This window comes from Podarcis vaucheri (genome assembly GCF_965113315.1).
Source record: "Podarcis vaucheri genome assembly, chromosome: 2".
Classification (NCBI taxonomy): domain Eukaryota; kingdom Metazoa; phylum Chordata; class Lepidosauria; order Squamata; family Lacertidae; genus Podarcis; species Podarcis vaucheri.
In genome coordinates, this window is record NC_138760.1 from 86,389,214 (window position 1) to 86,414,312 (window position 25,099).

Genomic DNA, 25,099 nt, shown 5'->3' on the forward strand with positions numbered 1-25,099 from the left:
CTCGTGGCTCTCTCACTGTGCCTCTGGCTCAAGGGTACAACAATTCAACAGTTCAATCACAACAATATGGTTAAAAATGCAACTATGGTTTAGCATTGCATGCACAGCCTTGGGTTTGTGTTTGCCATCTCCACTTTCCTCCAGCACAGCTTCAAGGAGAAACTAAACGTTGCTTTAACATCTAATTAATCATAGCTTAGCATTCTGTCTGAGTCATAAACTGTGGTTAATCTTTATGACGGTTTATTGGAAGAAACCAGCTACATAACAAGGGCTTAAAGTTGGTTCATTTGAGAATCCTATAGTTATTTAAAATGAAATATCTAAACCCCCCCCCCCATATTTCTAAATGTGAAACTCTGGTTAGTTAAAAATGAAAGTTCAGTTCCTTGTGGCCATATTGGATAAGGACTGGGGACCATGTGAGTCTGGATTAGGATATTGACATATCCAAATGCAGCCTTCAAAACTGTTAGTTGCTGTTTCTCAAAGATAATTTGCCAAGTATTCATCTCAGAGCCATGGGAAGTGCCCATTCAGCAATTCATCCCCAGTTATTTATTAACTTCAATAGATTTACATATATTTGTTCTCTTCTGTCTGTTTCTCCTTCCTTCCTTTTTGTCTTTCTCTTCTTCAGAAAGATAGTTGTTGTGTTTCTGCTGCTACCAACCTTACAGCAGATCATGACACAATTATGTGTTGCATCCCACCAGTTGAAAATCAGTGTTTTACGGAAGCCTTACATAATTTTAGTATATTCTCATAATTCAGCTATAACGAATACTTTCTTACTTATTTATAGCAGGCATGCAATATTTGTCACAGAAATGTAAGCTGTAGTGATAAAGCAGAGCTTTTCATGTATTTTCCCCCTTTCCAATCAGCATCAAATTATCAAACTGTTCTTGCTTCCTCTTTGTGTTTAAGTTGAATTATTTTCAAAGGTCTTTGCTTTTATTTTAATATATTATGCTCATAATTTTTTCAAGCTACAGGCATTTTTTCTCCTTTATAGTCAACATACATTATTTTTTAAAGGTCTTTGCTTTGATTTTAATATATAATGTTCTTAATTTTTTTAAAGCCAAAGCCAACTGAAACTGTCACTGTCACAACTGATGAGTCTGGGGTAAGATTAGTAAACTGACCCCAGTGATTGATTGTACCTCTACTTGAGTTTATTCTTTTTACCATGTCTCTTTTCTCCACTGGTTTTTTCTGTATTTTTTTCATGATTGTCCTACTAGAAAGGTGTATGCAGTGATTTGGTTTTGTTGTCAATGTACCTATCAAACTTTACTACAGACAAACCCAACGTGACCCTATTAACAAACTGGAAAACTTGGAAATGCATGCATTGTGTGAAGCATTTCTACAGGTCCTGTGTGCTAGCATGTAATTTTTCCTGTCATACCATGTTTATAAAGTGGGAAAAGACCCCAGAGACACATTTTCAAATCTTACCTCTTTCACCTCTGCATTTATTGTTGTTTTTCTTTTCCTGAAATGTTGCATGTTTTGCATTTTGCTTGATCTGATGTTTCCGTCGTACCCTTTTAGAACAATGAAGAGAGTGCTAGGATCTCCATCACCTTTTTCCGCCTTTTTCGAGTGATGCGATTGGTAAAGCTCCTCAGCAGGGGTGAAGGGATAAGAACTTTGTTGTGGACATTTATTAAGTCTTTTCAGGTAAGTTTAATGGTTAAACTCCTAGCTTCTAGGGGTCAAAATACAATCATTCTGAATAGCAGTGACCCTACAGTTATGGCCAATTAGTTATGTGAAACAACCACATGGGCAGGTGCACATCAAAAGGCAACAGTTGGGTGGAGATATATATTTTCTGTTGAGGACACATACACATAGAGAACACAACCAGATCCATTGCACATGATAGTGATCTATGTATCACTTAAACTGTGCACATTTCTTGAGAGTACTTAATCATTTTCACAACAATTTAGAGTGGCATTACAACTGAGCCTTAAGCAAGAGTAGGGAACCTGCACCCTGCTGTTGTTGTTGGACTCCAACTCCCAGTTGTCCCAGCCAGCATGGCCAACAGTCAGGGATGATGGGAGTTTTAGTCCAGCAACATCTAAAGGAGCCACAGGTTCTCTACTCCTTGCGTACAGGGGTTAGTGACCTGGCTTAACAAGTCTCCTTTCCCCGGCTAATGATATGGCTCTCATTCCAGCAGTGCCAATTCTTCATTCCAATTGTCTGCCTTCATGTTGTTGTTTTTGAATTGTTCTTAAGCAGATCGAAAATAAGAACTTTCAGAAACAATTAGATTTTAATCATTTTTAAAATGTGCTTGAAACATTTTGACTTTTACCATAATACCTGCAGAAGTATTTATTAGCCATAAAGCCTAAATTTTTGTCCGTTTAATCCAATGTAAATTTCAGTGAGTTCAAACGGGCTTACTCTGGAGTAAGTGTTCAAAGGATTGGCATTTTAGCATAATATATCATTGTAAGTGTAGGCTATTTATGCATAAAATTATATCTCTCAGTCTGGCTCCACATTTAGTTTTTCTTTTTTAAAATTAAGCCCATGTCCAAATTTGGCTCTTACTGGCTCACTGAGAATTCTTGATGTGCAAGGAAACTTTAATCTGATATAACATGTTGCTGCTTCAGCTTTCTAACCCCACTTGATGTTGGGTAATTGTAAAAGTGGAAACATGAAGTATGATTGCAATCTGCCATTCACGATATGATTATGGTGTGGTACCAAAAAGGATACACAGTTGATATAATCACTAATACTTTTCACACAATAGCATCAGAGCTAGAGGTTTGTAACGTTTTTAGGAACTAGAAATGGTCGAAACTTTCCCATTTGTTCTACTCAAGAAACTAGGTCATGCATTCTCATGCTTTGAAATTCAAAATGCTGAAGGTAGTTTTTAAAACAGCTGGTCATTTTAAAAAGAAATTCAGTGTACAAGGGAGTGTTGTCATTGTCATCATAACATTCCAGGGTGAATTACAACCATTTAATAAGGCAATGTTAAAAACAGATTAATGTAATACTAGAATATTTGACTGCGGATCAAGTAGTACTAAAGATCATGTATTTATTTTCAGGGGCTTCTTACCACTGGTCTCTGTGGTTCATTAGATCAATCTACTTGTCTGCCAATAGATGAGATACGTAGTTTAAGCCTACCTGAAGACAGCTTGCCAGCCCTTTAAGGTGGGGCACTCATTTCTCAGAGGTTGAGCACATGCCCTTTGTGGATAAGGTTCCATGTCCAATTCCCAGCATCTGTGCCATTACAGAAACAGCACTGGCAGAGACCTTCACCTGAGACCCTTGAGAGTCACCAACAAACAGCAGATAGTGCTAGACATGTGGTGTGATTTAGTATAAGGGAGCTTTTCGTGTTCATAGCATTTTAAATATCCACACAGGTTTCAGTTCCCAAGCAGAATAGGCCAAACATTTTCAGGGAGACTGCAGAGAGGGATAAATGATTTGAAAACTGCAATCAAATTGCATGGGTAAAATGATGCAAAATAGTTTCAAAGGATATACTAGTTTGTTTGTTTTTCATTTTAGGCTCTGCCATATGTTGCTCTTTTGATAGCAATGTTGTTTTTCATCTATGCGGTTATCGGAATGCAGGTAATTAAAAACCATATTTCGTCTGAAATAAAGAGGCTGTCATTGATCAGTTTATAATGTATAGCAACTGCCTACCTCAACATTCCATTCATAGCTTAACTGTGTATGTGTATTCTCTAAAGCAAAGGTGAGGAGCCCTGACCCATGGGCCTAATTTTGCCTGACACGGGCCCCAATTTCGTATGTGAGGCCATTTTCACTACCCCATCAGCACCTCCCTCATGTGGTGTGGGGCAGATAGAAATGACTGGCTCAACTGTGACCGGGTTTCCTTTGGGGAACTTGAACTGGTCCCTGCAGAAAGCATGGTAGAATTCACCACCAGTCAGATGTTGGGTGGTAGGCTGAATCCTGCTGGATCAGCGGAACTCAGTTGCGAAGTCTGTTGCTGCAGAAAGCAGTTTTTGCACTGTGGTTCCCAAGGTGCTCACCAACCAGCTGTTTGTCAGGCACTGTGGAAAGTGCTGTGGAAGGGCCTTTGACAGGCATAATAATGACTTCTAGGAGTTGACAGGTGGGTTGTCCTACCTACCTGCCATAGTGTTAGGGTCAGAGAGTGATCTGGCTTGTTTGGTTCCCCAAACCCCAGAGTAGATTTTCAGGGGAGGCACATGCAGGGAAGGAGCAGAGAGGAAAGTCCTGCCTTTAAACATGAACTCTCTAATATTTATGGAAGGAAAGTTCAGATCCAAGTCATAGTAGTTTTTTGCAAGTTACTGCTATGGCCATGAACACTAACTTAAAAGGGGCGTAGACAAATCCACATGGAGGATAGTTCTGCCAATAGTTCTCAGCCATGTTGGCTAAGTCTTACCTCTGTTTTCAGTATGCCACCCAATCCCAGTTGCTGAGATCAAACAATGTGGGGAGGGCTTTTACTTTCAGGATATTCTTATCACCAGACTTATTGGAGACTAAAACAAAATCATATTGGATGGACATTTGTCCTTTTCTTCTTCTTTTAGGTGTTTGGTAAAGTTGCTCTGAAAGACGGAAGTCAAATTAACAGGAACAACAACTTTCAGACTTTTCCCCAAGCGGTGCTGCTCCTCTTTCGGTAGATGTTATCTGTTGTTTTGTTACAATTGACATTTGAGTTATAAAACTGGTAGACAGCAGAGGTTCTAAAATTCTTTCTTAAAGTTTCAACTAGGTATAATGTCTATTTCACAATAGTTTGAGGACATTTGAACATATTACACATAAGCATAAATTTCATGTGGAAAGCTATTAGAGGGCTTCATTAACTTAACATGTTTAAGATTCATATACTGATGCTCACTGTATCCATAATGTAAACTGATGGTGGCCTACCATTAGTATTGTTTGCATAGTTTTTTTGTTATTATTCTTTCTCTTTCTTCTTTAATCTTATTTCAAAATTCCTTTTTAATGTAGTTAATGCTCACTTTCCAGTGTGTTAAATATGAAAAAAGGCCAGTAAGTGAACCTTGATCCAAGATTAAGTGGATCTTTTTGGTCTTCTCTTCTGTTGGTGTCCCTTGAGAGCCACTCAGTGGTACAGAGCGAAGAAGAAAGGGGCAGTCTTGTCCACTGAGGTCCCAGGATGGCTCTATTTCACCCCCTCTCCAGGATACCTATTGGTTCTTCCTGATCTAACCTTGGCTCAAAAAGTTTCCAGATCTGGAATGGATCTTTGCCTTGACAATAACCAGACTCCAGCCTTGCCTTGGTGCTGCTTTCTCTTTGCCTGTCAGGCTGTCTGTTCTTCCCTACCCTTCTTCCCTTCTACTGTGTTAATTCTGCTATCCTCCTGCCTGCACGTAATACAACACACCTAGACAGTGAAATGTAAAAAAAAACACCCTGAGTATATGAGCTTGCTTTAAATTATCCCAGTGTACTAGCAAGGAAACAGGATGTTGTAGGCACTCTTTTTAAAGCCTACATCTTTGCAATAAGAACAGGAATGTTGGCACCTTTAAAATACTGTCACATAAAACACTATTACTATGACGGAAGTTCCAAAACATTCATTTATTTCTGGTTAAACATTAATCCATAGTTATGGAAGGGAGAATGTCAGAAGGTGCTGCTCTTTCAGTCACAATAGTACGATGACAGGCAACATGCACTTGCTGGAATTTTCCATCCCATGCATCCCTGTGTGTGAGAGGAACCCCACTCAGCGGTTTCATGTAGATGTTAAACAGCATGGAGGATAAACTACTCAAACCCCAAGGAACCCCACATTGAAGGCTCCACAGGGTCGAATAGTACTCCCCAAGCATCACCCTCAGAATGACTGCTGTGGGGGTGGGCCTGCCACTGAAGGGGATGACAGTAAAGAGGGTCTCCTCTTTGACCTTTAATTGTCTGTGGCCTTTTAGAAGTGGGTGGGATGTTTTTAATGTATTTTATTCTCGCCCTGGTTTTAATGTAGCCATGTGGGTTTTTTGGTTGGTTGGTTTTAAGTGTCTTTGGGTTGTCTTGGGCAAGATAAAGTGATGTAACAAATTTAATAGCAATGACAACAACAACAGTGGTGGGCAACCTCCTTTCTGTCAATGACCACATTCTCTGTGGGGTAATTTATGGGCAGAACCAAAGCTATTATGGATGGAGTGAAAGACAAAAGAGCACTGAATTAACTGATTGGGAATAAAGACTATGCTTATTCCAATTTTCCCCATTTTAATTCCCAATCTTTTGCAGCTCTATTCAGATGCAAGCCTCATCTTACATGATGGGATGGCTTCACATAATTGTAGGGTTGGAAGGGGGATCCCAAGAACTGTCTAGTCCAACCCCCCTTCAATGCAGGAATCACAGCAAAAGAAAGCCTGACAGATGGCCATCCAAACTCTGTTTAAAAACCTCCCTGTGAAGTAAATTCCACTACCTACCAAGGAAGCTTGTTCAAGTAGCTCTTAGCTTTGGAAAATGTTCCCTAATGCTTTATCAGAATATCTCTCTTGTAATTTTAAATCACTGGTTCCACTGATTACGCTCAAATAAACATACAAAACTAGTAATAATAAGAATGCATATGGGTTTTTGGTACTATAATACCAATACAGCAACTGCCCTAGAAAGCAAGTGAAAGTAAATCCTTTCTAACATTAGTGAAAGATATACATACATACATACATACATACATACATACATACTTGCATACATGGCAGAAGCTTACCAATTTGTTCTCAGTGTCTTTAAAAACATTTGTTTGTTTTTATCCAGTAAATTATTGCCCTTCCAGCTGTACTGAAACTACATAGAAAGTGGGGACATTTTTAACAGCTAGGAAAATAAGAAGTGTGTTCAGAGGGAGGGAGGGCCGGTTGCCTTTGTCCTCAGGTAGCAAAAGCCTTGGGGTAGCCCTGTGCTAAGACAGCCCGTGACATGGATCCACTATATCCATCAATCCAAGGAGATGAGAGGTTGCTGGGATAGGGTGATGGGACTGCATGCTCAACCTCTAGTGCTCTTATACATACATGAACCCTCTACGCTGTGCACTCCTGTGACAGGTCTGGAGCCCTTGTTAACAAATAAAAAGAACAACAGTATCCTTCTAATTGAAAGAATACCATTTGATTCATTTTGTCATGCTTTATTCCAAATTAAAGGTGTGCAACAGGAGAGGCTTGGCAGGAGATCATGTTGGCCTGCATGCCAGGAAAGCGATGTGATCCAGAGTCTGATTTTAACCCAGGAGAAGAATTCACATGTGGAAGCAATTTTGCCATTATTTATTTCATCAGTTTCTATATGTTGTGTGCTTTTTTGGTGAGTCCAGAAGCTGGAACATCCTTAAGCACTATGATTGGACAGAAAAGAATACGACCCTAGACCCCTTGAAACAGCACGTGGTGGTGGTGGTGGGGAGAGGAGATTGCTCCATCTGGCAAGCCAAAATGTTTGCCTGATGGAATGATCACCTTAGCATGAAATTTAATTCCTGACTATAATTTGATGTGTGTGTGCATATATATAAAATTTTCATTCACACACATTGAATCCCTATATATAATTTGATATATGTATTTAAAATTTTCACACACATTTCTGTGCACACACATTCCGGGACAATATTAATAATTTGCATTTTTCATGTGAATATAAATGTAATTAAATAACTCCTTTAATTCTTTTTAAGATTATCAACCTGTTTGTGGCTGTCATCATGGACAACTTTGATTATCTGACGCGCGACTGGTCTATTCTTGGTCCTCATCATCTAGATGAATTTAAAAGAATATGGTCAGAATATGATCCTGAAGCAAAGTAAGTTAGACACCATTGTGCTGCCGTGTGTGCCTACCTAAGGAGCCAAAGAACCAAAAACAAGAGGGTAACTTAAAGGCAGGTGAAACTATTTTATTAATACTATTCCTTTTTCATAGGGGGAGGATAAAACACCTTGATGTTGTTACCTTATTGCGACGCATACAGCCTCCACTTGGCTTTGGTAAATTATGCCCCCACAGAGTTGCGTGTAAGGTAGGCTTTTCTGTCTTTCAGAGCATTTGCTCTTTATTGTGTCAGTACTTCTGTTTAATATCATTTGCTAGTGCAGAGATGGCTGTAAATTCAAGGCGCCTGATTCAATGAATTATAGCCACAGGCTCCTTTCAATCTAATGAAAACCAGGACTTCCTGTTCTTTGTCTTGACTCACTGATTTAGAACAAAATGTGGCTGTGAGTGGTAGCAGAAGAGAGTATAGGTGCAGCAAAGCTATATTGTCATTCCTTGCTCGCCAGCTTTGACGAGCAAGTAAACAATCCCCATCTGTACCTGTCTAGCCGAAGCTATGCTATGCATGTAGAACCTTCCAACATATTTTCATGAATAATGGCGCCTGCTGCTGCTGCTTCTTGGGGGAATGCAGCATACGGCATACATTTGTTTATGATGCCATTACGTTTCTGTATAATATTTGTCTTGTTGTAATGGGCTGGTTCAGACACACAGTGGTTTGGTGCTACATCAAGCTGTCATGCTTCAGCAGCTAAAAACAAAAAAAAAATTGCCGTACTGAGTCAGTTCAGAAGTCCTTGCAGAGTGGAATTCTGCCACCAGCTAAGACAAGACAAATGTCCTTCAACTGCCCACAAGGAGGACATAATGAAGAGAACTAGCACCCTTTGGTTTAACCCAGAATCTGTTAAATAAGATGGTCTTGGAACAAGCAAGGTAAATAGGACCTGCATTATTAGATGAGGCTACTTGGAACAAGACTTACAATGAAAGCATGGGCATTTCAGATCGAAGGATCCAGAGTCATCTATGTGAAGTCACCTTTTTATCTTTAATCCAGACCCAAATACTTGTATCTTGGGCAGTTTGGTAATAGATAAGCGTGTAGGCCAAAAGTATCCTGCCAAAATTTATTAGAGTACATTTAGAGCTCATTGATTTTGATAAAAGAGTTGAAAAGGAATCACCAAAGTTTAAAGCAATGGGACTTGCTTAATGTTGACTGTATTGTGCCAGATATTCCCCAAATATTCATGCCAAGTATTAATTAAATGTGTAAAACCATAGGATACCAGCTATTTTAACATTCTAGTTTTTGTGTCACACATATACCACATAATGTCTACAATAGATTTTGAGGATCAGGCAGAATTTTTTTCTAGTAGGATAAGCCTCTAGTAGATTTTGCTAAGATAGGGACAATGTCATGTTGACTTATTTTGTTTCCTATGCATTTTATCTGCTTTTCATATATATGTATTTTACACATATACATATGAATGGACACATGTATTGGGTATATATATATTTTTCAGTGTCTTGCACTGAAATTCCTTTGTATTTGTTTATTTCTGAACATCTGCAGAGGTTGGTAGCCATGAACATGCCCCTAAACAGCGATGGAACGGTTATGTTCAATGCTACTTTATTTGCTTTAGTAAGAACAGCCCTGAAGATTAAAACAGAAGGTAAGAGAATAAGATACATATTTCCAAGTGCTTTTTTATTTTCCTTCTTAAATTACTGCTTTGTACTGAGAATCTCATATACAGTGGTACCTTGGTTTGCAACCACTTTGGATTACAACCGTTTTGGATTACAACCATGTCAAACCCAGAAGTGTGTGTCCCTTTTTTTGGATTACAACCCATGGGGAGGGGAGGCCCCATAGGTGAAAGCACGCCTTGGGTTACAACTTGTTTTGGTTTACAACCAGACCTCCGGAACGGATTATGTTTGTAAACCAAGGTACCACTGTACCTGGTGACCACCCCATTAAGATTTTCCAAACATGAAAAGTTGTACAGACAGTTCTTCTAAGTGTTCCCAGGTGAGTCACTTGCCATATATCCCAAGCTTTTTTTTTGGGGGGGGGGATATTTTCCTTTGCTCTCAAAAGCATTATAAGGGAAACCTGCCTTGGATCGTCAAAATTATCTTGTTGCTTCTCCTTGGATGTCTAAGACAGTGTTTCCCAACCTTTTTTGGGCAAAGGCACACTTGTTCCATGAAAAAAATCTCGAGGCACACCACCATGCCAGATGGGGAAAGGTCACTTTTTACTTCTGTAAAAAAATAATAATAATAATAGTAACAGCATAGAAGGTAATGGTTAGGCTAGCATCCCTCTTCCAAATATGTTAGGTTTTTATTTGCAGGGACTGTTCTACATGGGAAAGCATTCAGCACTGTCATTCTCCCATCTGCCATCTGAATTGGTACTATTCTGGGTCAACTTACTCTGCTGCATGTGTAGATGAAAATGGCACCAAGTGGACTTCCGGGTTGGCGCGATCTGGAAATGGCGGATTCCCTCCGAGCTCCGGATGGCTCAGCGGTGGATGGGTCTTTGCCGTGCCGGCGACACGGGGACCCTTAAAAACCGCAGGCGCGGAAGCCTGCGGACTGAAGACTCGGTGGGTGCCTTAAGCGCCCCCCCCTGATTCGCGAAGAGCCTTTTTAAAGGCTGCGGAGGGGATACGGGGGATGGCGCGGCACTGAGAGTCGATCGCTACCGCCGCTGAGCGAAGCCGCGAGCCGTGACTGGAGAGCGCTGACTTCCTTCCTTGAAATTTGGACTGAAAAGAAGAACCCGTGAGTAATTTGGAATCGAACTCTAAAAATTGTACCTTTTGAATTTGAGACGACCGGGGGGTGTGCTAAAAGGAAGTCCCCACCCCCCCCTTGCAGACGATCCAGAGCAACGCTATAAGAGCTAAGCTGGAGTGCCTACCCTGTAAAGGGTGAGTTTCAAAAAGACAGTAACTTCCAAGATTTGGAAAGGTAAATTCGAGCAGGAGAGTGGAGTGTTGGAAGTGTCTTTGTTTTGTTGTAAACAACCCCCCCTCCCGGGCCTGGGAGCGACCTGCTTTGGAGCCTGTATAAGAGGAGCAGAATTTGACAGCTGTCAAAGCTGTCAAATGGACTGTTAACAGTGGAAAAATTGCTACTTAAGATCTCTCTGGATTAAAAAGAGCTACAATTGAATTAAGATTGTTGGAAACAAAGAAACAATAACAGGATAGAGGATTGTTGGAGAAAAGAACATTAAGTAACCAGATTCCCTCTAGGGGGAATTCTGTGGAATTACAATGGCTGTGGATGGAAAGATACTGAGAGAAATCGAAAGGATGTTTTGCCTGGTGGGGATCTTACAGGAGCAGACTACAGCTATGAGTAAACAACTGATGACCTTGAATTCTGAAACAAGTAGTTCTGCTGAATGTAATGAGGACCAGCGTGAGAAAGAATCCACAGCTGAATTTGAAATGATAACTAAAGAAGAGGAGGAGACAAAACAAGAAAGAGAACAAGTGAAGTGGGAAAACACTAACCAGAAGCTGACACCTGGAGAACACAAGCAAGGAGACTATTGGATTAAATCTACTTTAAGCCTACGAAAGATACAGAAGACGAAAGTGGAGGCCCTGGGAATATATGGAATTCAGGAACTTGAAATAAAGAAGTACAATTGGGGCCTCCACATAGACTCTGATTTTGATTATCTTCAAGAGTCAGGCCTTGTGGAAATTCTTCAGCAGTTGTTTCTAAATATGGGAAGAGACCATGGACTGATTGGATTGATTGTGAAGGAACTCTTTCGAGACTTGATGACCGACATAAAGGACTACCAACAAAACCGGCGGAGAGGGACTGAAAGAGATTTGAGAGCCTCGGACGTGCGGAACCCAGGCTAAGAACTGTTATTTTGGACATGTTTTGGGAAGGGACGCAAATCGGGGATGGGAGGGAGGGAAGAATCTAAATTTAAACAACACTCAAGACCAGGGGGTTTAGTTAATAAGAAAATTATTCAAGATAAAATGAGAAATCGAGGGAAGAGAATTGGGGTCCAACTTAGGAAAAATTTATTTTTGCCTTTTTTTTTTTTAAAACGGATTAACATTAAGATAGAAAAGGAAATGCCAATTTGCTGACATAAATTTGGGAATAGGGATGCAAGGGAGGGGGTGGGGGGAAGTCAAGGACTAGGGTTAGAAAATAAGATTTTCGGAAATTATACATGTTTGTTGTCTTTTATGTTTGTTTTGGTGTTCTGTGTTTTGTTTATGTCTATATAAAATGTGAAAACCCAATAAAAATTTATAAAAAAGAAAAAAAAAGAAAATGGCACCAAGTGTGGGGGAGGGGGCAGAACAGGTTTCAGATACAGGATATTAAGCATACACGTACTTCAAATTGAACTGGTTGCTTGCTTTGCAAGTTTTCATTTCCCAAATGACTGCCTTGGCAAGCGCAATACCTACCAGGCTCAACGCCGGTCTCGCGCTGCCGCTTCCCGCGCTCTCAAGGACCCGGGAGGAGGAAGGCGTGAAGGGAATCCCGAAGGCGCGAAAACCTCGCGCATGCGCAGGCCTTCCGCCTGCGACAGCCCAGTAGGCCGGCCGAAGCGAGCGGCGATGGGATGTGGGAGCTCGCTCGCTCGCCGCCCCGCGTGTGCCTATGTGGGGCACGTTACAGCCCCGTGACGTCAGCGCCACCCAGGCAGGCAGGCGGCGAGAGCCCCGCGCTGGGCGGCCTCTCCTCGCCGCCGCCGTCCCGCCTCTCGCCGCCCGACTCGCCCGCCTCCCTCCCACGGCACACCAGGCAACGTCTCGCGGCACACTAGTGTGCCGCGGAACACCGGTTGGGAAACACTGGTCTAAGAGATATTATAAAACCAGGTTTAAGGTGCTGGTTTTAACCTTTAAAGCCCTATACGGCCTAGGACCCTCGTACCTACGGGACCGCCTCTCCTGGTATGTCCCCCAGAGAAACTTACGGTCTGCAAATAAAAACACCCTAAAGATCCCAGGCCTCAGAGAGGTTAGGCTGGCCTCAACTAGAGCCAGGGACTTCTCGGCCGCGGCTCCAATCTGGTGGAACGCTCTGTCACAAGAGACTAGGGCCCTGCAGGACCTGACATCCTTCCGCAGGGCCTGCAAGACGGAGCTGTTCCACCAGGCCTTTTGTCAGGGCGCAGCCTGACCCCCTCCTCTGGCAATCTGCACAAAATTTTGCTTGATGGTTGCCATTAATTTGACTTTAATTTGATTTAATTAATTTTATAATTAATGTTTTAGAATGTTGAACTGTTTTGATTGTTGTTAGCCGCCCTGAGCCCGGCTTCGGCTGGGGAGGGCGGGATATAAATAAAATTTATTATTATTATTATTATTATTATTATTAGCCCCTAACTATACAGTACTGCTGACTGCATTTGTGTACCATCCATCTTGTCTGGGTTCTCCATTTCTTGTGCAAATGTAAACTTTCTTTACAGAAGTCAGACCTCTGTCTTTCTCGATCTTTAAGCACTGTTAGGTCAGTAATTCTGATGAGGATCATTCTTTCAGCACATTGGCTTTTCCTTCATCACATACAGCGAAATAATTTTCAGAGAAAATTTTACACTTGGTGAAACATTGCCAACTGAATTTGGAGTTTCCAGATGACTTTCTGAATCTACACTCTACTTTTCCTTAGAAATAGGAAAATTTTCTATTTGCACCCACAAAATTTTCTGAAACAAAAGGAGAGTTTTTTGGGGAAAGGAGGGGTTTCATGTAAACCCACATTTGTATCCTTTTCTGCATGCTGTTCATCCCCTGTTCACATTTGCCCTTAAATCTGTTCACACCACCCTCATAACTGCTCCAGGGGATTGGAGGAACCTACAGAGCAGATCACTTCTTCTGAGGAGTGAAGGAGAAGGATGGGAATTTCCACTGTGCTCACAGAATGTCAGAATAAGAAATCATAAAGGCACTGTCTTCACTCTGAATATACTTTCTGATGTGGCCAATGAAAGTTTGTGATGTGATGACATCACAAAGGAAAGTTACAGTGAGGGTAATCTTCCTTACCTCACTACAAATGTTTTCTCCTCAGTGAATGCTTCTCATAGGATGTTTTTGGGAGCCCTTGTCTCCATTTTAGCACAGCCTGATCACAGCAATATGAAATGGAATTACTTTTTTGAATTACTATTCCCAAAATTAAATTTAACATTTTCAAATTTGGCCTGCCTGCCTTCTCTCTCTTGTTCCCCTCTCTTTTCAGGAAACTTAGAGCAAGCAAATGAAGAACTCAGGGCAGTTATAAAGAAAATCTGGAAGAAAACTAGCATGAAGCTTCTTGACCAAGTTGTTCCCCCCGCTGGTGGTTAGTGAGATGATATCATACATTTCTACATTTTCAATGCTTACATATTGATACAATTTTGAAAAAATACCATGGCACTAAAATCAGAATAATAGTGTTAATTAAATGATAAATTAAATTATAAAATGCAAAAGCATTCATTAAATATTTTAGATGCTTATTTGCTAATTAATGTTGGAAAAACGTATCTCTATTAAATAGAAATATAAACATTTATTTTAGGAAGATAACATTTGAAAAAAATCTAAATATTGTGATTGTAAATAATTTATTTATGTGTAAACATTTCAGTTTACAGGTTTCAATATAATGTTCTGCTAAATTAATAGAGCCTATGTTCTGCTCTTATTCTTATTATTGAACATCCTTTTTGATTATGCTATCTGCAGGTAATGAAGTTAGTCCAAATTTGCACTAGGTCAGTGGACAATTGTGTGCCATTTTTTATAATGTATATACCGGTATATAGAGAGATAGAGAGTGAACTTTTTATAGTAAACAGTGAATATAGACTGAATATAGCCCATTTCCCTCCTCCAAAAAAACCCCAAACAGTTAAATATAACCAAGTTAATCAGGATCTACAGGGTACAGAATTAGTCTTCTGATTTTAATATATAAGCTAGAACTAACTAGGTAAGCTATTATTAATTGTCATAAGACAGCATAGCCAAGATTTTATAATATGCAATTCTATATGTGAAACATATACACCAAGATATATTTTTCTTCAGTATAAAATAATGATGAACTTTTGATTGTAAGTGATGTTTTGACTTGCTTTTCATGTTTTAAAAGTGCAGAATCTGTTGCATAATGCAATCCATATCAGTCCTATCCCAGACATCCAAGAGACCGATGCATTTCAGTTCATTATGTGGCTTCTTTTATAGCTTACTGTACTTTTATAGTGCTAACTCAGCTTTCAATATGGTTTTGGCTCAGGTATGGAAGTGACCCTGAGATCACTTTGAGTGGTAGAAGCTGATATCTCTCTGAAGGTGACATTCTCAGTCTCTAGGGGAAAGAGAGCAATACCGGCTGTCCAAATCTTCAGCATGGCTCAAGAAGGAGTATTTGCTTTGTTGCTGGAAGAGCCACTTGCAACTGGCAGCTCAGACTACAGATGGGATGATGTCAAATCATATCTAGGGAAATCGAGCTGTCAAGAGAAAACCGATACTGCACATTTAAAACTACTCTGCTCTTTTCTAACCTTACACCTGAGTGCTTGCATGGCCTAGATTAATTGCTTTGTTATTGTTGTAACTATGTGCTTGAGCTTTTTCTGCAGCCTCTATTCCTTTCAACTATCAGTCTTTTCAGAATATTCTGAAGCAATTCTGTTTTAGGGTGGTGGCATGGAATTAGTGTTGCCTCGGGTCAACTTGATTCCCCTTCTTTTTATTGAAATACAGACACATGCTTCAGAATAGCGAGCCGTGCCTTCCTAAATTAAGCACATGGAGAGCATTTGTTGAGTGTGCATCTAGAGAATAAACCATAATACATTTTCCTCTACAGAGTGCAATTAAAGGTTCAGCTCCATTTCATTGCTGCTTTCAAAGTGAATATTGATTTTCCATTTGCATAGACAGCAAAGTACAGTGAACTTGTCTAGAGAAAAAGAATAGATAATTCCACTAAAATGCAGAAAACAGAACACTGCCAAACAGCAAGTCTTTCACAACTTTAGGCAAATTGCAGTGAAAAGGGAATAGACATTTTTGCAGCTATTCATGCCTGGAAGTTGACATACAGGAAAACATACATGGAAATGTAATGTTTTATTAAAAACACAAGATAGGAAAGCTGCAAAGTAAACAACAATGTGAAGAAGACTTTAAGAATTTTGGTTAGTAGGAGAAGTGTAAATACTCCTAAATAAATAAATTAAATTTATTTAATTTTTAATGTACTGCAAAGGTTCCAGGATTATAAAGAAATGCATTATATAAGCCACGGGTTTTTCACAAACTTACATGATAGGTCAGATTCCTGCATTCACTTAAGTATTATCTCTCAAACAGGATGTTATAGCTAAGAAAAAGCCAAATCCCTGTTTGTTTGTTTTTTGTGGTGAGCAGACTTAATAAAGGAATAATGAATCTAGCAAGATTAATCATTACTGACCGTAAACCCATTTCCTTAATTTACTCATAATTGCCAAGAGGTTTACAATGTCAAATTACTTGCAAATCATCAGGTTCAGTTTAACACTGATTAATTAACACCGCTAATATATGATGGAAACAGGATGAAATGTCACTTAAGTACAGATTCCTTTCTTTTACCCCAACGTTTTATCTAAATTCCCCATTCTTTAATCTTCAGAGGCCACTGAAGCCCATCTGCCACCCTCCTGTCTTCTCCCCAAACTTGTTTTGCTGAAATTCGTTCCGTTGGGTTTTTCTTTTACGTTGATTTCCACTCTGTTTAAAGTATGATCACTTCTGCTCCACGGCTTTCCTTCACATATCTAGTTATGTTTGTCTTTCTCAAAAGTCTGGACAGATTTTGTACCCATGGCTGTCCATGAAATATATTGTGGGTATGTCCCTTTTGCACCTAGCTTTTTAACAACATCCAGGAACTTGCAAACAAAGCTGCTTTGCAGATGTGAATGGTGTGTATGCCCACATTTACACATGCATATATGGTGCAACACCCACCCCAACTTATGGTACAGATAACTCACATCTAACGCTTATTTCATAGAATCATAGAGTTGGAATAGACCACAAGGGCCATCGAGTCCAACCCCCTGCCAAGCAGGAAACACCATCAGAGCACGCCTGACATTACGAGATTGCAGCTTTGGCTAACAAAAAAGCTTGTTGGTCTTCCCTCCCAGCTTTTAAGACTTGATCCTGAGTACTGAAGCCCCTAAACTTGCATTGTAATCAATGGGTCCATGTATCCTTTAATAAGACATGGTGAGAGCAGGCTCAATGATGCTATTTAAGAGTCAGAATGGAACAGACAGGGCTCCCAACCAAGCTCCTTCAAATCTTTTTGTTTCTTGTTTTCTTTCATAAGATATCCTTTAACATCTTCTAACATAACACATACCACACCAAATCCTATCAGGCCTTACCTGTTCTGGTATATGGTCAATTTCAGGGTTTATTGTTTAAAGCTATCTACAGTTTAATAATTTGGAATTGCAGATAATGTAAATGGATTAGTTTTGACACACAGACCTCTTTTAAATATAAAATCCATACTTGATAGACATAGGTAATTGAAACTGACATTTTAAAAACATATATTCCAGTGAAGTGCTGTGCCATTGTATATATCCTTATCTGGCAATTGCCAATAATAGCAAATATAGTCCAATAATTAACAATGTCCGCTCATCGTGTTTTGTCTTTTTAAAATAACCTAGCAGTACTAATACTGTCAGATAAATGTAAAAGCTAATGCATGCTGGATAGCATCTGTAATAACACTTAGTCTTGATATGAACGCTTCACAATTTACCCGCCTTATTAATGATCTAAGATAGAGTTACGTTCTATCTTTGCTGTTATTTTGGAACCAATTACTGCCAAAAGAGAGTATTAAATTCTCTCCTAAAAGATTACCAAACTGGACTCTCAGGTGAAAGTTTACCAAATTTAGTCTCCAGGGTTTGCCCCCAAACTCTGGTTTCTAATGCCTGATATATTACTTAATATGAATATTGCCTGCTAGGTGTTCAGGGAGTGAGATAATTTATATGCCACTTTAATAGGTCAGACAGAAACAATAATAATTAGATATATTTGAATTCACTATGGTGATAATTTACTTGAAAGGAAGCAAATATGAAAAGGCCCTCCTCATATTATAGTTTTTATAACACTCTGGTTCAAACTGATCAAAGTTTGCATTTTCAGAGTCATGTAGACATTTGCATTTTAAAAGATAATCTTACCTCTTTGAACTTTAATAAATTAGCATCTTTTCCTTTCTTAGGAAATAGTTCACCTATCAACTGCTTCTACTGCCTAGCCTTGTTTGCCTGCTAAAACTGCTTTATGCTAGATTTAGTCTGCCTTATTATCAGCAGCAGCAACAACAACAAAAACCCTTGTGCCAATGGCACTGTCACATTTTTTCCTGATTTGGATAAGAGTATATATTGGCTACTAATGAAATGTGCTGACTTGGGAGAGATCTGTCTGGTCTGTTCATTTAGATGATGAGGTAACCGTGGGGAAGTTCTATGCCACCTTCCTGATACAGGACTACTTTAGGAAATTCAAGAAACGGAAAGAACAAGGACTGGTGGGGAAACATCCTGCAAAGAACACCACAATTGCACTACAGGTGATTTTGTTTTCTACACTTTAACTAACCATGTTGCAAGTTTGTTGATAACAACAGGTAAATGACTGTGGGTGCCACAAGGACTGTATTTTATTGAGACATTTTGGGGTCTTCCGCCATTAAAAGGAGTAAACAATATTGTTCTGTATATTACAAGGTAAGTGTACAAAGCCTTTTTTTTTTTAAAGAAGTAGCAACTGGTTGCAGAAGCTCTATAATGTTTTCAAGTAGAAATTGAAAAGGGGGGAGTTAAGCAGCTCTTGAAAACGCAAACTTTTGGTTGACTATTTTATTTCATACTACTCTGCACAAGCCCCTTCTTTCTCCGAATATCCTAAGATCTGAAAAGCAGAGAGTCAGAGGCACACACTGTAAGTAGAGTCAAAGTGGTTTGAACATAGTGTACGTTATCTCCCCCTGAAAGCAAATGTCTCAAAATACAATGATTCTATATTCAAAGCATTTGCAGTACGTGTTAGAATGCTTCATCTGGACATCAATAACAGACTCAAAAAGCTGAGAGGGGGAGACACCCTATTCTTATTAGCACCACCATGCAATATGTTTAGGAATGAATAAATAAAGTTTCCCAGGAACACTGGTATGGGTGGGTGGATGTAAAAAGAAGCATTTTTATATCAGTACAAGCAGGTAGGTGGCATATGAATATTAAGTGCTTATTAGAATCCCATTTGTGTTCAGCAGAGGATAGGGAAGTGAAAAGGGCTTGGAGCCTTATTTTCAGAGAATAGTTGAGAATAACATCTGCCAAGTCCATGTTGCATCAACACTGGAGTTCTGTGGGATAGGGTACTCTGTGATTTTGTTTGTTTTGTAGAGTGCTGATCTCTCAGAGCTAGTGAGAACCATTTCAAGCCATTCTGCTTTTTAACCCACAATCTCAAAAGATCAAACTTTCCCCCTAACAGTTTAAGCACTTTTAGACATAATACATACATGCCACTAGGATAAACTTCACTATGTAAGTGGCAAGCAGACACACACTTCTCTGCATTAAGTTTGAGGTAGAAACTAGCAAGATATTATGAAGGTTTTCTCCAAGCCAGAAGAGCTAGAAAGGTGCAGTATACTGGGTCATATACATAGACCTGCATCTGATGAATTTCTGTACCTTTGAATGTTTTGAATACCACAGGGACCCTAAGCATGGCCTTTTTCAATCTGCTCTATGCCTCAAACCATTCACATGTTAGACTAGAGGCATCATCAGCATTAGGGTCATTGCCCAAGGTCACCTCCCCTATAGAGCTGTTGATGCTCAAACTCACATCAGTATTCAACTTACTCGTTCTAACAATGCAAGGATTTCCACTTGCACAATGGAACTTCCCCTCCCTTTTCTTTCACATCTGTACTAGCAGGGTTTCCCCAGCCCCCCGGAGCAGATTTTGGGAAGGCACAGGGAACATGCAGGGTGAGGAAAGGGTGGGGGGGAGCTGCATTACTCAGGAAGAAACGCTTGTGCAGATGGAACGAGATAGTTGGATGACACTGTCAGTTACAGCATTGTCCAGAGCGATGCTCTTTGGAAAACCAGATTCTTTTACTTTGTCTGGCTTGCTCTACAGCAGCTTCACTGAGTACTCTTTTTTGGTACTAATGTGAAGAAAAACTTCAAATAACTGTTCCCTGTTGTCTTTTACTACCTTGGTTTTATCTCCTCCCATCATATGCTCAGATATCATGTAAAAGCACACTAGCTTTTACGGAGAAGTTAGGTTTTTGTTGCTACAACCTGTTTCCCGAATTCTTTCTATCCTTTCTGTGATGTGCTCACTCCACACCCTCCACTTAGTGCAACAGAGAAACAAAATCAGGGTGCGTGCTTCAGAATGCTGGACGTCAACTGAAGCATTCTCTGTGTGGATATATATTTGTGTATGGAGGAGTGGCTCCTTTATTGTGTTTGATTTAGGGAGGCTCGCTATTACAGAGTTTGAGAACTACAGATCTCTTCTCCCACCCCTACCTTGGTCATACAATAAGAGCTATTGGACCTGCAGGACCACATGGATGTTAAAATGTTATTTTGACGTAAATACCTTGAGTAATATTTTTTCATTCAAATGTGAGCTAAATTGAAGATTTCATCATGGATCTTAGGAAGAAGATTGATTGGATGACTGCAGTTTATCATTAACCCTACCCCAAGCTCTGTGGCTGATTGCCAAACTCTTCCAGTTGTAAAACAGCAATAGTTTCAGTTACAGAAAACCTTCTCAGATGTCATATAGCAAAGTTCACATATAAAGATCTCAAGTGTCATACATAATATTCATATACAAAGTTCATATACAAAGGTCTTTGCTGGCTCTTACTCTGTTTCTTACTACCGTGAAGGAGTGTGCATAACCAAACTGGTTGTAACTGCTAAGGGTGCATGGCATCCTGAAACATTTTATGTGTTATGAGTCTTAGTGTCTTTACTTCGTAGCCACGTTGACATGGCATGGTAAGGCAGAAACCATGGCTCGCTGCGTTAAACAAACCATTATCCATAGCTTAGAGTCAGGACTGTGGTTTGTTTTCCTCCCCCAAAGAACACAATCTGTAGGCAAGATTTTATTTTATTCTTTTGATTACTGATCATGGTTTTTTGGAGCAAAACAAACCATGAGTTCTGTTAAGCCAGGGATTGTGGTTTGTTTCATCCATGTACGAGCACACAGTCCAAATAGGCTCATTTGTGGTAAACCAGGAACTACCAGGGTTCTAAAACACATAGGTACAGGAGGCCTCATACTTCCAACATTCACCGTCCAATTTACAGAGGACAACAGGAAAAATGGAGGGCAGAACTGGCATGCTTGTCCCCATAGTTCCCCTCGCGTCTTTACTTGGCATGGTGTCAGAACGCCTGAAGAAGGTCCATTGCTGGATTTGAAAGTTTGTGTTTCATTCTGTACTGTTATTTCCCATGCATACAATCAGTAATATTTGTGGAGCTCTTCTAAGTATTCTGTGCCTTTTAATGTTCATTGATTATAAGAGATGCTTCAGTATGCTGCTGCTAGTGGTAAGCTTTATCAGCACTGGATCACCTGTTGTCTAGCAGCAGACTGATCAAAATCAGGGATATGCGTGGGTTGAAATGTCTGCTGCTCTTTATGCTGTGGGAAGACCCAACATCAGAAACCGGGGGGAAATCCCCAGAGCCACAAGGAGACAAAGCCACTGTCAACGGGGGGGGGGGGGCATGCCAAGAAATGCAGGTTGTGGTACTCAGAATATATTAACAGACCAATAGGAAGACTGGGCCTGAAGTGGAGGTGGGTTTTCTCAACGAAGCTCTTTGAGAGGTGGGGAATCCCCAGAGCTGAAACTGGTTTGTGGTGAAGGGCCAGCCACTTCCCTGTTCTGTGAACTATAGCTGCAAAAAACCTTTACGTACATTGCAACAGCACATGCAAAACTACATGCCCATCAACGCCATAAGGAAGTTTCAGGTAGTGTAGTTTCAAATAAAGTTCTGGAGAAAATATAACCATAATGACAACAGCAAAACATAGATCAACTGTCAACAAAAATACAGTAACTCAGCTGGAACAGAATTACAAGGATAGGGTGAAGATAACATACGTATGTCTCCCACACCCTCACATGTTGTTTTCCTGGCTTTCAGAACACATGAATAGGGCTTATGTTTAAGGCACTTCCTTATCCTTTGTTTTAACTCAGCAAGTTAAGCCATGGAGTCACTGTATGTTCGAAATCTTAGCCAGGATTAAGGGAACAAACCATGGTCCATGTTTACCTATGGTTAAGCATTATGTTTAGACTAGGCCTTTAAGGCTGCAACCATAAGTTCAGTGTGTGAGAGAGAACCGAAAGTGACTAAACCACCACACGCAACATCTTGCAGGCAGGAAGATGGGCAGAGCAGAGCTGCTGTGCTCTTCCATCCTCCTACTCTCAAGAAGTATTTCAATACAACTCTAGTGGTATTGTATAGTTAGTAAGCATAGTTTTCTCCCTGATTTGGGGGCCTATCAGGAAAGGGAAGGCTATGGATCTTTTGTATCCGTACTTTCCCCTAACCCACCCAGGGCGTACCCCCTTTTGGGCCATACACAAGAGCAAGGCCACAGAATTTTCTGTGATGGGGAGAAGAAGCATCCAACACAGGATCTCTGTCTCCAAGGTTGTGCCTCCTCCACCATATGTCAGGGAGATCTGATGCTTGTTATGGCCCATGGAATGGCCTCCTCCAGACCCCAGAAGGTTGTAGGGCCAATAGCATGAGACATTTGAATAAAAGTTAGTTCCAATCACAGAGATCTCAGAAACTAATTTGTCTACCATTTGTCTTCAGTATCAAGATAAGGGTTGGAACTAGATAAGGATTGAAAAGCACTTGATGGCTATAGTTTCCTTTTTAGAAAATCAGTTGCAGCAAGAACATGTTAAAATTAGTTTGGGTTGAATTATTTATTTGATGGAATCTTTTGTGAAGGGATTTTCGTTTTCTGAATATAGATGAATTGCTCTCTGTAGTTCAGTATTTATTGGTTCCTATATCGAGAAGTTGGTGATATCATGTCTGTTTGTCTGTCTGTCTCTCTCTCACACACACAAACAAACAAACAAACACACACACACAATTTTAGCCGTGAGGTAAAGTTTCTTAGACAGTCAAATGAAAACTTAAACATCATGGAAATTTGCTAGTTGCAATAGAAGAAGTCTAGACCTCTAAAAAAATACTGCGATTTAGGCCACAACTTTTATACAAAAGTTACATTTGTGGCCTGTTAAACCACCAAAAAATGTAACTACTGATCCATATGAAAACAATCTGTTTGATGCTGTGTGGATGAACCACTATGCTTCTCTGGCACTAAATGAAGTTTCATGTTTCTCCAAAGTACAGTTAATACATGGTTTATGGTTGATAATATAAATCAAATTACAACTTCTTCAAAAACAACTGTGTCATTACATTCTTTCTTGAGAACACACTACAAAAATAAGGGGCAGTATTCAACTAAATTTTAGACCCATTGAAATGAATGAACATGACTGAATTAGGTCCATTAACGTCACTGGGTCTAAATAAAACATAGTTGAATTTTATTAGATTGATATCTCTCATAAGGTGACATCCATACAATCACACCCTACAACAGTATCAATACAAATCAACAGTAAAACACATACTTTAGAATACCAACTGGAAGGCCTTGTGGAAATAAAGCCCAAGCATGTTCTTTAAGATTTAACCAATAGTTTTATATCCCACTTATGAGCAACAGCTCACAGGATAAGGTGGTAAGATCATCTAATTCACCATCTTGCGTTGGGATCCTCATTCCAGTTCTGTTGCTATGTTTGTATGCTTTATCTAGAACCTAAGGAACAAATAAAGTGAAGGTAAGGTAGCCATGATAATTTTTCTTAGACCTGGTTCTTATGCTCACTTAAAACACTCTTCCCATGGTTATTAATGATGGAGTATTAATGTTTGTATGTTCCCATCTCTAGACCACCCTAAGCCACTTTGGGAGAAAGGATGGGATATAAATAATACTAAATAAATCTACAGTGGTGCCTCGCAAGACGAAATTAATTCGTTCCGTGAGTTTTTTTGTTTAGCGAATTTTTCGTCTCGTGAAGCACGGTGTCGGGAAAGTTTTGGAAAAGCTTCAAAAATCACCAAAAACCTCAAAAAAGGCTACCCCACCGTGTTCTATGAGTTGCTCCTCGAAGTCAAGTCGCAACTGTATTAACGGTGTTAAGAAAAAGGAAACAAACTTGCAAGACGTTTTCGTCTTGCGAAGCAAGCCCATAGGGAAATTCGTCTTGCGAAGCAGCTCAAAAACCGCAAAACCCTTTCGTCTAGTGAGTTTTTCGTCTTGCGAGGCATTCGTCTTGCGGGGCACCACTGTAATAATAAATCCCCACTTGCCATTCCTACTCATAAAATGAAATATGAACTGGGCCTTCGTGATTATTTCCCATAGTCAAACGTATCACTTTGACCCTTGTTTCACCATTTCCAATCTCAATAAACCGGCAAAATCACCTAGTAGTACAGGAGCAGGGCTGCAGTTAACCAGCTGTCAGTAAATGATGGAAACTTAAAACTGATGCTCTGCATTCATAGCAAAATAAGTGTTTAGTGGAGCATGAGTAACTTTAATTATTTATGCCTGATACATAGTATAGAGGTTGCCCTTTCATTACATTTCCGCTGGAGAAGATATGTATGGATTATCTATACCTATGCGTTTAGTCACTTAATGTTATATGAAATAGTATCTAATAAAAATGCTTCTTCCTGTATGTAAACTAGAAACACTCACATACAGAGGAGCGCACACACTTTTGTTTAACCTGTGCTATTTTTGTGAAATGCTTATAACCCTCAATTAGCTGCTGTAATCACGATGGAAATTTAGAAAAGATTATCAATGGCTATCAGATGCAGATGGGGGATTTGTACGTCACTCTGCTTCAACTTCATTGGTGTGCCATGTTTATAATGGGCTCACATCAAAGCTCAGCTGAACAGCGCC

At 39.8% G+C, this 25,099-nt stretch overlaps 1 protein-coding gene across 29 annotated transcripts in view; it reads left to right on the forward strand.

Annotated features, from left to right (window-relative positions):
* The window catches only part of CACNA1D (calcium voltage-gated channel subunit alpha1 D), a 201,710-nt gene that overhangs the window by 150,811 nt on the left and 25,800 nt on the right, over positions 1-25,099 (forward strand). For 19 of the 29 annotated variants that reach the window (XM_082209161.1, XM_082209169.1, XM_082209165.1 and 16 more), the window contains 10 exons: positions 1,088-1,132; positions 1,564-1,692; positions 3,574-3,639; positions 4,605-4,696; positions 7,230-7,389; positions 7,760-7,887; positions 8,007-8,103; positions 9,448-9,550; positions 14,145-14,246; positions 18,433-18,563. In XM_082209161.1, coding sequence (XP_082065287.1) covers positions 1,088-1,132; positions 1,564-1,692; positions 3,574-3,639; positions 4,605-4,696; positions 7,230-7,389; positions 7,760-7,887; positions 8,007-8,103; positions 9,448-9,550; positions 14,145-14,246; positions 18,433-18,563 — 1,053 coding nt within the window. The remainder of the gene's footprint in view (positions 1-1,087; positions 1,133-1,563; positions 1,693-3,573; positions 3,640-4,604; positions 4,697-7,229; positions 7,390-7,759; positions 7,888-8,006; positions 8,104-9,447; positions 9,551-14,144; positions 14,247-18,432; positions 18,564-25,099) is intronic. The other 10 variants (XM_082209163.1, XM_082209147.1, XM_082209164.1 and 7 more) reach the window with 1 other exon arrangement.